A 12,604-nucleotide genomic window follows, 5' to 3' on the forward strand; every position below is an offset into this window, starting at 1 on the left:
TGCATTTTTAACTAATAAAACTTGAAAGTTAAAATTACCCCTTGATCCACAGGCTGCAGAGTGGATATTGTGTTAGCAGGTATGAAAACAACATTAATCTTTTCATACATCTCCATTTCACCTCTTGGATGTATATGTTGTCAGTGGAAGTAATATTTTAAAGAAATCTTTTTTTTTTTGAGCAGTAGGTCTCCATAGTGGGCTTAAAACATTCAGTAAACCATGGTACAAACAGATGTACTGTCATTTAGGCTTTGTTGGTTCATTTATAGCACACAGGCAGAGGAGATTTAACATAATTCTTAAGGGCCCTAGGATTTTTAGAATGGTAAAGGAGCATTAACTTCAACATAAAGTCACCAGTTGCATTAGTTTCTGACAAAAGACTCAGCTTTTCCTTTCAAGCTTTGAAACCAGGCATTTATTTCTCCTCCCCAGCTATGAAAGTTCTTCTGATATAAGGCTGTTTTGCCTACATTGAAAATCTGTTGTTTAGCATGTCCACCTTCATCAATTAGCTTAGCCAGATTTTCTGGATAACTTGCTGCAGCTTCTACATCAGCACTTGCTGCTTCACTGTGCACTTTCATGCTATGGAGATGACTTTTTTCCTTAGACTTCATGAAACAACTTCTGCAAGCTTCCAACTTTCCCTCTGCAGCTTCTTCACCTCTCTTAGCCTTTATAGAATTGAATAGAGTTAGGGCCTTGCTCTTGATTAAGCTTTTGTTTAAGGGAATGTTGTGTCTGGTTTGATCTTCTATCCAGACCACTAAAACTTTCTTCATATCAGCAATAAGGGTGTTTTGATTTATCATTCCTGTGTTCACTGGAGTAGCACTTTTAATTCCCTTCAAGAACTTTTCCTTTGCATTCACAACTTGGCTAACAGCTCAGCACAAGAGACTATGTTTTCAGTCTATCTCAGCTTTCAACATGCCTTTCTCACTAAGTTTAATCATTTCTAGCTTTTGATTTAAAGTGAGAGACACATAATTCTTCCTTTCCCTTGAACTCTTAGAGGGCATTGTAAGGTTATTAATGGCCTAAGTACAATATTGTTGTGTCTCAGGGAACAAAGAGGCTACAGGAGGGAGAAATAGATGTGGGGGACAGACAGTGGAACAGTAAGAACACATGCAACATTGATCGATTAAGTTAGCTGTCATATGTGTGTAGTTCATGTTACACCAAAACAATTACAATAGTAACAACAAACACCACTGATCACAGATCACCATAACAGATAAAAAAATAATGAAAAAGTTTTTGAAATATTGCAGGAAGTATTAAAATGTGACATAGATACATGAAGTTTTTCTACATGTTGTTAGAAAAATGCTGCCAATAGACTTGCTGGAAGCAGAGTTGCCACAAACCTCAAATTAAAGCAAAACAAAACACAGGATCTGTAAAGTGCAATAAAGTGAAGTGCAATAAAACGAGAAGTGCCTATAGTCAGTTTCTACAAAGCGTTGCACATGAAACAGACCCTGAAAAACATTGGTTCAAATAAATTCATGCTCTAATTCATGTTTCTGCCTTGGTGGATAACTGTATTGTTATACAATATTCCAGTTACAAAATTCCAATAGCATGTATTCATCAAAACCACTCTATCAGTAAACAAATTTTCTAATGTAAATTCCTAATGAACTACAGAATTTAAAATTTTTCAAAATATATTAAAATTATAAAAATTAACATGATATATAACATTTAGTCATGCATTTAGATTTAATAATTTAACAATATATTAAAAATGATAATTTTATCTTCTTTGACTCAAGACAGAAGTTCATAAGGTAGATGGGCAATTATTTTCACTAAATATGACACAAAAAGAAAGAATATATAAAGGTTTCAGGTTTTATTTATATAAGTTGAAAACGTTAACTATTAACAATCCATCATCAGAAGGTCCAAATGAGAGAAGATTAAATAATTAAATGAACACACAGAAATTATTTATATTCTTTGGTAATAAAAATGTAAAGTAGAGCAATTGTGGTCATTTTCTACTTAATGAACTAGCTATTTAATAATAATCAAATAAAATCTGGTATACATATGTTGTGGTAATTCAGAGTTGAATGTGAGGTACATTTGTGGAAAACAATATAAAATAAATATTGAAGGCCACACAAATGTTCACAGCCTATGTCCCCCAAATTCCAATTCTGAATACTTAACTTGAAACAAAAACCAATAAAAGACAAAAGTTAAAAAGAGATATCAGAGAAAATGATAAAGACCTTTGAAAAATCTACCTCTCCATAAATACAAAGATTAAAAAAGGCAAAATTGTCAAAATCAACATTTTCAGAATTCCAGAAATATAGCAAAGGCTTCCAGCAACTGTGTGAGCAACTATTCAAGAAAAACAGATAAATCTTGGTAAGAACACAAACATTTGTGGCTTTTTAACTTTCCTTGGTCCCAGCCCTGACTCTGAAGGTCAACAGAGCCTTGAAAAATAAAGGTCCACATTTATGATATCAGAGGAGGAAGAAGAGAGTTGGAGTTTTTTGCAAGCCTCATTCCTAAAGAATTGTCATTTTTAGAAATATCTGGTTATTCCCTGCAAGACTTCACTTCCAAAGCTGTGAGCATGATCAGGAAAAAGTCAGGCTAATATTATGGGAAAGAAGAGATTTAAAGGAATTAGCATCTATCAAAGTCCACCTCTTCTAGAGATATCTACATTTCTGAGATATGAGAATTTACATATTACACTTATCTATTCAGTGGTTCTTAACCAGAATAGTATCCGGATTTTGAGGACTTTGTTGTTGTTGTTACTGTTAGAGGAGGGGTCTCATTATGTTGCCCAGGCTACATTCAAACTCCCAAGCTCAATCAGTCCTCCCATCTCAGCCTCCCAAGCAGCTGGGACTACAGCTGCTGCACCGCCATGCCTGGCTTCAAGGAAATATTTGTAAACATACATGTCCACACTTTATTAGACTTACTCTACCAAAATCTTCAGGGAAGAGCCTAGACTTGTAGATTTTTTAAAATTTTTCTGCAGGTTACTGTGATGCACAATTCTAGTTGAGAACTAGTGCAATAGACAATTACTTCAGTCTCATCTCTCACCCATATAACCAATTCCCTTTATCATTTGAGGATTTGGCACACACACACAAAAGACCCATGAAAGCCCTGATCTCTCACCTCTGGTTGACCTTGAGATTCCGCATGTGCCAGAAGGAAAGGGTAAGGCTGAGCTGTCAAGTCCTTGGATGAGTGTTGAAGATGTATCCGAACATGCACATAAAGACAGAGATTTGATTCCAGGAATCTAGAGAAATATCTGTTCCATCATTAATTGACCATTAAGCCAACTGGATAGAGATTTCAGTGGGTGGCCACAGAGGGCTTCAGAGAACTAATTCAGAAAAGTTGCTAAATTAACAACTACAAAAATCAGCAGGGAAAGCAAACCCTAGAGAAGAAGAAGAATCTGATGTCCACAGGTTTTCACATTCTATTATTTTAAATGCCCAGTTTTCAACAAAAATGTATGACATCCAAAAAAAAAAAAAAAACTGACAAATGGTTCATACAGAGGAATAAAGCAAATAGACCTTTGTCAAAATCAGTTTGGAAATTACAGTTACATTTTGATACATAAAAATCTTGAAAGTCAGCATTCTGTTTTTCTTAAAAGAAAAAGCTGAACGGAAATACTCCACAATTTTTCTTAGGTCCATCAGTGAATTAAGGTTACAATGCAAACTGACACCCCAAAAACTGGAAGGTCAGGCTAATGCAGAAGTTGCTGGAGCCAAAAATGGGTAGAGAAGTGTAAAATCTAATTGATTAACTATTGGAGGCTGAGTGTGGACTAGTTTGAGAGTTAAAAACTTCTGGGGAGTCAGTGTTAGAGGGCCAGGTATATTTTTACTTTTATCTCCAGCTCCACCTTGTTCTCACAGTTGAAATTTGAGGAATACTCCTTTCGACTTCTAGAAGAAGGGGAAAAGTAGTTATTTTGAATTATTGCCAGGGTAAAAATTGCCATTTTGAAATATACCCAGAAGGTTTGGTTTACCACTACTCCTCAAGGGAAACTACCTTAACAGAGACTAACCAATTGAAAGAGGGAAATATTCACTTCAGCCCCTCTAGACTTTTTGTTAAACCTAAGGTGAATAGAAATCTGAGAAGCATGAGATAACATTATGCATTTGTCAAAACCCACAGATCTGTACCACAAAAGAATGAGTCATGGACCTTAGTTCATAAAAATCTATCAATATTGGTTTATCAATTTTAACAAATACACAACACTAATGCAAGATGTTAATAATATTGGAAATTGTGAATGTGGGTTAGGAGACAGTGAGTATATGAGAGCTCTGTATTATGTACCAGTTTTCTATAAACCTGAAAATACTCTAGTCTACTAATTAAAAAAAAGAATAAGTGAAATATCACTTCACAGCCACTAGGAAGCTATAATAATAAAGTAGAAACAAACCAAGAAACTAATAACTGTTGGTAGGGATGTGGAGAAACTGGAGTCCACGTATTTTGTATTATGAAATGTAAACTATGGCTGCTTCTGTGGAAAGCAATTTGGCAATTACTAAGAAAGGTAAACACCGAAATTACAAAATGACCCAGCAATTCCATTTCTAACTATATACCTAACAGGAATGAAAACATATGTTTGCACAAAAACTTGTACTCAAATATTCGTAGCAGCATTATTCATAATATTCCTAAAACAGAAACAACTAAAACATCTGTCTGCTGATGAATGTATAAACAATATGTGGAATATTCATAAAGAATAATATTATTCAGTCATACAAAGGAATTAAATATGAATACATTTTACAACATGGATGAACCTTGACAGCATTATCTTGGTTGAAAAGGTGAAAGGCATGCAGAGCCAACTATTTTATAAAATCATTGATATGAAATATCTAGAGTGAACAAATCCATAGAGCAAGAAAACAGATTTGTGGTTACCAGAGGCTGGGTAGAGAAGGAATGGGGAAAGAATGCTAGTGGTACAGGGTTTCTTTCAGTGGTTATGAAAGTGTTCTAGAAATAGATAGTAGTAATGGCCGCACAAACTTATGCTAAAAATTCTAAATTGTAAACTTTAGAAAGGTAAATTTTATGCTATGTGAATTGTAGCTTAATTTTAAAAAGCTAAACACAGTATCACTTAGCATATATGCCAAAATAGAACACTAGTTATTTAAATTATGATAAAGAAGACTGAGAACTATTATTCAATAAAAATGTAATTATCAAGAATTACAGAAATGTATGTTATTTATATAAATTTTAAAATTATACTTATAATGCATCTGTATAAATACATGTATATCCATTAAAAGATAATGTACATGAAAGAAAACAGTAGTGTTTTACTATTAGGCATGTCATATTTTTTGTATTTCCAAAATTTTTATATTCTAGTAAAATTTTAAACTGTAAAAAATAAAAAATAAAAAATCCTTTGGAATCTACATAAGGATACTAAGTTGATTATAATTAGATGAAAATAAAATTGGTATGATTTGATATCAAATGACAATTACATAATACATTTAAGATACTCTCATAAACAAAAACTAAATTATATAAAAAATGTAAGCCAAATAATTTATCAAATAAAACTGTCATTCAAGTATATAGGCCAGAGATAATTGCTATGAACATTCAAGAAATGAAAGAATATATTTCCTGGGATCCCTTTCTGAATCCACTAGAAAGTAGATGTAGTACAACAAAAATGAAGGGAGAAATTTGGCATAGTACAGGCAGTGAATCTTGAATATGTTAGCTTTTTAACTAATATCGAAGGATGGGAAAAGTATAATAGACTGGAAGGCTTATGTACTTATGCTCTGACAATGCAGATCCAGTACTGATGATGCAGGTACAGTACTAGTACCAAAAATATGGTGTTGGGTGTGGAGTGGGAGTATACGCAAAATACAATAAGAATCCATTATAAGTATAAACCAGGAATAAAACAATATTCCTTAATTAAATGATAGGAAGATGGAATGCAAAGGCAAGAAAAGCTTCCTAGCTGATTTTGGTATTGTTCATAATAAAGATCCAATACACATTATCTAAGAGAGAGAGAAGTAAGGTATTAGTATCATAAACTTTTCTAAGTGTTAAAAAGGACAGCAAATAATGTACAAAATACATATGTATAAATGCATTTAAATATAAAAATATAATGAAAATGAAACTTTATGAGTCTTATTTGTAATTGTAAATGGGCTTAAATCATCAATAGTTAAGTGAACTGTAAAAATATGTTGTATACATCACACAAAGTGATTCAGAAAGTTTTAATTTAAGTGATGGGCAGAAATATACTAGGCAAATGAATAGAAAATACAGCAATTGTCATGATCTTTATATCTGACAACACAGAATTCTGATGAAAGACTATTAAGTGGGGCAAGTTTAAATATTTCATAATATGAAAGACTACTACATAAAATAATAGTATTACAGTTCATAACATTTATGCACCTAATTACATGGGACCAAATTTGAGGAGATGAAAAGAGAAACAGAAAAATCTACCAAAAGTAGGTAAATTAACAGATTTCTCTCAATCTAATAAAGATTGAAAGGATAAAAATTAGTAAAAACATATAGTAGATGTCAGTGACATAATCCATAAGGTAGATCTTATAGATATTAAACTCTTAACCAAAATATTTCATAGGTCTAAATAATATATGAGTCAAAAATAAATCAAAACCAATTAAATCTAAAAGTTATAGCAAGGCTATAATCCATACTTTCCCATGGGGAGTAAAGGAGAGGTCCCCAAAGAAAGGAAACAGGTAACCAGGTCAAATCCCCTAGCAAACATGCTAATAACAGAAATTCTGGCAAACATACTAATTGACGTTTGTTAACTGGAGAGTTCTTATCAACAGAAAGCTTTTAGCAGGATGTTTTTGGCTGTTTGAATTATAACCATAAACAAACCTGAATCTATGTGTTTAAGGGATATGGCTTCCTGAAAAACATCATGTTAACTATTAAACTGCCTTAATAAAAAATGAAGCTGTTTCATGACTAGAGGGCAGTCTTCTGAATGAGTCACATGGCTGCACATACATGCTTAAACACATCATTCTTTAATCTGGAGCAGAGCACATCCAACCAGGTGAGACAGGACCTGGAGAGCTGTTCTGATGGTCCCAGATATCTCCCTGCTTCAACTGTACTTGAGAATTTCCTATAGCCTTAAAATCGTTAGCAAAGATACACACTTTATATGAGTCTGATTTGATTTGACTCTCCAATCCTTTTTATTATCTCTATATTATTTCAAGGGAAACTTACAGCTTGAGATAACTATATTAAAAAATAAAAAAGCCTGAAAATTAGTGATCTAAGCAATCAAATTTAAAATATGTGGGAGAGCAAACACAAAGAAAGTAGAAGGAAGAGAAGGAAGGTAATAATATCCCAAATTCATAAAATACAAAGCAAAATAACAACAAAAACCTACACATAATCCAAAAGTTTTGATATTAGCAATTTGAAAAGGTTAACATAAATGAATTACCTCTGGCAAGATTGTCAAGACTAAACAAAGGAGAACCAGAAGAAACAAAAACAGTATTATGAATGTAAAGAAGAAACAACTGCATATAGAAAGATATAAAAATAAAGACTATTATTAACAGTATTGTACAACAGTATTGTAAACATTTAATATTTAACCAAATAGATTTTTTTTAAAATTATAACTTGCTAATCAATAGTGAATACAAGATAAACAGAAAGCTTGAGTAGTACTAAGGCCAATAAATATTTTGTACAATAATTATATCCCTCCAAATTAAGAGGTAATTTTAGCCAAATATTCCAGAAAAAAAATAATAAAAATATATTATCTTTTTTGGAGAACAGAAAATAAAGAAGCACTCTATAATTCAATCTAGAAGTAATAAAACCCTCATTACCAAAACAAGACAAGAAATGTTCAGAAAACTTAGGGGCCAATGTTACTGAATAAGAAAGATGCAAACATCCTAAACAAATGATTATGAAACAAAACCTACAAATATATTAAAATACAGTAAAATTTAAAAAGTTGTTTGTCCCAGGAATGAAGTTTACTTAAAAATTGTAAATCCATGTATGCAAGTCATTAAATTTAAAGATTAAAGGAAAAAAAAGTCCAGAAAAATGTTAGTAGATGTAGAAAAAGTATTAATAAAATTCACAACAGGTTCGCAATTTATAGAAAATTATAAAGAATGATCTTTACAAACCATAAAAAAATTTAATGGCAAAACATTAAAAGTCTCACTTTAAAAATCATGAACAGGAAGATGTGTGCACATTTGAGTCACCTTCATTCAACAGGGTGCGCACACAAAAAATCAGCCTAGTGTTAGAGAAGAAAATGGGAAAAAATTACATTGAGAAGAAAGTAAAAATTAAAACTTACTATTTTCAAATGATTTAACAAACATTAGTGAATTAATAGGAGAGTTAAACTTGTTATATGAAATAAAATACATAGAACTGTATATGTATTACATTAATATTTATATGTAATATATAAAATTAAATGAGATTTGGAAGAGATGAGTGAACACCAGGTTCTATTCTTTAAGCCAAATTATAAGTGCACAAATATATAATTTTATCAATATTCTTTAAAGTTTACATGTATTTTTCAGATATTTTTACACACGCAAAGTATTTTCTATTTTAAAATATCAAAACGCTATTCTGTAAAAAAATTCATTCTCTGCCTATTATACAGAAAATACATGTTATGGAAAAGACACATGGGGAAAACCTTAATAAATAAACACACTATCAGTATTTTGATACAAATAAATGTGATGCTGCCATGAAATGCAGTTTTGTATTTAGAGAAAATACTGCCTGCAAAGCCAAAAAATTATAGTTTGTTAAAAGATCCTGTTAATTGCAATAAAAATTATTAGCCCAAACAGAGCTAACCATTTGTAAATGTGAGTCATCTGAAAATACTATTGGTCAGCTTGTTTAAGATATATGGCTGTAACTTTACAGAACAATTTGAAAAAGATTAATTTGTTTTATGATTTATGTCAACTGAGAACACAGAATAATCATCCAATTAATTATTTTTATTTTTATTGTTTGTTTTTTGAGGCAGGGTCTTGCTCTGTCAACCAAGCTGGAGTGCAGTGCCGCATGCGACATCTGCCTCCTTGGTTCAAGGGATCCTCCTATCTCACAGCTTCCCAGTAGCTGGGACTATAGGCACATAGCATCAGGCCTGGCTAATTTTCATATTTTTTGTAAAGACAGGGTTTCACTCTGTTTCCCAGGCTGGTCTCCAACTCCTGGTCTCAAGTGATCCACCCACCTCACCCTCCTGAAGTGTTGGGATTACAGGCATGAGCCACTGCGCCTGGCCCCATTAATTATTTTTAGAATGGTGAGAGTTTCCATATGATTGTAGTAGTTACATCATGAATGAAATAATATCAAAATATGATTTTGGATATTTTTAAAAGTGTTATTATGTTGAATGTAGTTTCACAGAAGTTAGTAAATATGACCTCCCACTGTGTTCTTGTGATAGAATTAATGACAAACTTTTTCAAAAGTTAGTATATAATACATAATTAAAATCTTTGAAGACATAGCAATAAACACACAGGACTGATAAATTCCTGTGGCTTAAACACAGACATTTCAATGCTTTTCTGGATTAGCTGTATGTTGTTTATAATGGCTAGTTGTCTTACATACAGAATAGGAAGTTTGATGATGGTGTGAAGCCAAAGTAATAAAAGTAAATTTTAACTGATAATCCCCATTGATGTTAGCATTCCAAATATGGCTTTTAATGTCACTTAAATACAAAAGTCCTAAACTTGCTCACCAAGCACATTTTAAAAGACAATCTATTAACTATATTATTTTCCAAAGTGTTAGCCAAACATACATATTTTCATTTCTTATGCATTTACAGATGTCTATATCACAGAAGACTTACATTCCATTAAATCATGTGATATGTAGTTTTATCTGCTATGTATATCTATTGCATCAAATGATGGTGGGTGGCTTAAGTCATGCTTAATATGATTAACTTTCTAGCTTTTGCTTGCAAACGAGTGTAGACTGGATCATTTTCTATTCCAATTTAAAATAGGCTTTGTCAAGTCATTCAAAGGAAAATCACCAGCTCAGCTCTCTGAAGTCTTGGAACAAACTATTAGTCTCTTTAATTCACATTATAATCGACCCCAAAACTTTCAGTTCTTTCAACTATTTAAATATGAGTTACACACCTGTATGATTTTCTGTTCATTCCAAATTGTGTTTTTGGGGAAATTATTTTAAATGAATAACTTGTTCCATGTTACTAATCTGAGATTGGGATCAATTTCCAGAAATAAAAACAAGTTTTTGCTTAAGCTTTACAAAACAAACTCTATAAATGAAAATGAAATAACATTATTTTTTCAATTAATGTTGATAGAAGAAATAAAGAGCTACAAACCAATGTTTTTCAAATATTTAGAAAATATGTGGTGATGAAATAAGATTCTAACCCAAGGCTAATAATTTTAAATAAAATCCATTTTGTCATGACCTTATCCAAGTTTGGAATTACTAAATGACTGCTTTCAATTATAACCCTGAAGAAAATTGTAGTAAGTTGATTGCAATAATAACCCCAATAATTTTCTCCTCCCCATATTCACTTTCCTTTGCAGTGTGACTTTGCAGCATCTTCCATCAAGAGGTGGAGTCTAATCTCCTACCCATAGATCTGTGCTAGTTCTGTAACTTGCTTTGATCAATAAAATGTGACAGAAATGATAGGGCACCAGTTCTGCGCACTGGCCTGAAGAGGTCTTCTGTGCTTCCGTCCCTCCTTTTGAAACTGCCAAAACCCAGAGATCAAGCCCCTTAATAGTATGCTGGAATATGAGAGACAAGCAAGTGCAGAGCTGAATCAACCTAATTTTCCCAGCCAAGACCCTAGACCTGTAAATGAGCTCAGCCAAAATAAGCAAGATCAATAATGGTACTGAATTAAGCTGTGGCTTACTCCAGATGCATGAGTGAGCTGTAGTGAGCCCACCTGATATCAGCAGAACCACCCAGCTGACTCATGCACAAGTGAGCATAAAATGAATGTTTATGATGCTGTATGCACCTGCATTTTCATGGTTGGTTGTTACATAGCATCAGTGCAGCAGTGATAACTGATACAAAGACTACCTATTGTTGTCAAAGTATTCAAGGTTAAGTTCTATACCAGGGTTGGCAAATGTTTTCTGGAAAGCATCGGATAGTAAAAATATTAGATTTTGTGGGCCAAATGCAGTCTCTGTTGCATATTCCTTATTGTCTTCTTTTTTCTTTTCTTTTCACAACTCCTTACACATACAAAAACCATTCTTAATTTGGGGTCTGTAAATAAAAGGCTACTGGTCAGATTTGGGCAATGGGCTATAATTTGCTGACCTCTGTTTTATATCATGCAAAGATATGACATTGCTAACGTGATACAGAATAAAAGATGTCAGAGCTCAAGATGCAAAAAAATAGAGCAAAGTAATGCAATAAAATCATATAATTTTAAAAATAGAATTATATTAGTATTTTCATTTTTAATTTTCCATGTTTAGCTTCAGTGATGTGCTGGTAAAAGTTTAATATCCAGCTGTTAGTTGGTAATAAATACTAACACCATGGCCAATTTGAAGTTACCAGTGGAGTGGAATCGAGAAGAGATATATACAAGAGCTGATTCCAGTACACCATTGTTGCACTGCTTACCTATTTTATTACCTATAACACAGTTCATCCATAATAATATAAACTGAAATAAAATAGACTGATTATAATTCAGATAATGTGTTTTTGTTACACTGACTCACTCTTTTCTCTTAGCTCACTTTACTGGTCCCAGTAAGTTTTAGTTTTGTGACCATTATCCTGGAAAAGATTACTATCTTTGCAGTTGCCCTCCTCTGTAAGTGATTCGAATTCCATTTATCTATGAACTATTTTCAAAGAAAATCAATTTATGATAAACTTACCTATATTGGTTTGATCACCTCTAGTGGAAGAAGAGGAAACTGTCTTGTTTTCAGTCATAGTTATAAGAATATTTTAAAACCTAATTAGAAAGAAAAATATTTAAATATCATGAATCTAAATCAGTTTATATTTAATTTTACTAAAAATTGTCAATTCAAGAACTGATAGTGTCAGGAAAAATTTCTACTATAAAAGATATGAGATATATATTCTTATATATATTATATATCTCATATTATATATACTATATATCAGTACTAAATTATATGTAAAATGTAAAGAAGTCCAACAATGTACTCTTTTTCTTATCAGGACTATTATGATCTCATTCAGAAATATCAAATATAAAATCTTCATTAAAATCAAATATAAAAATCTTCATTAAAGAGGGATCTTTGATCTTCTACTTTGCTGGTGACTTAAACCAATACTTAGGCTGACTACGAGATAATTTAGCATTGGCAATTGTAGCTATGGGTTCAAAGCCCTGGGGGGATTCTAGAACCTATGATGTTTTCATTTC

The 12,604-nt window shown here is 32.1% G+C and overlaps 1 protein-coding gene across 4 annotated transcripts in view; it reads right to left on the bottom strand.

Moving 5' to 3' along the window:
* Positions 1 to 12,604, bottom strand: part of CCDC178 (coiled-coil domain containing 178) — a 515,145-nt gene that overhangs the window by 471,890 nt on the left and 30,651 nt on the right. For all 4 annotated transcript variants that reach the window (XM_054461207.2, XM_054461206.2, XM_054461208.2 and 1 more), the window contains exon 3: positions 12,081 to 12,160. In XM_054461207.2, the coding sequence (XP_054317182.2) occupies positions 12,081 to 12,138 (58 nt within the window). In that variant the 5' untranslated portion in view covers positions 12,139 to 12,160. The remainder of the gene's footprint in view (positions 1 to 12,080; positions 12,161 to 12,604) is intronic.

This window comes from Pongo pygmaeus, chromosome 17 (genome assembly GCF_028885625.2).
Source record: "Pongo pygmaeus isolate AG05252 chromosome 17, NHGRI_mPonPyg2-v2.0_pri, whole genome shotgun sequence".
Taxonomy (NCBI): Eukaryota; Metazoa; Chordata; class Mammalia; order Primates; family Hominidae; genus Pongo; species Pongo pygmaeus.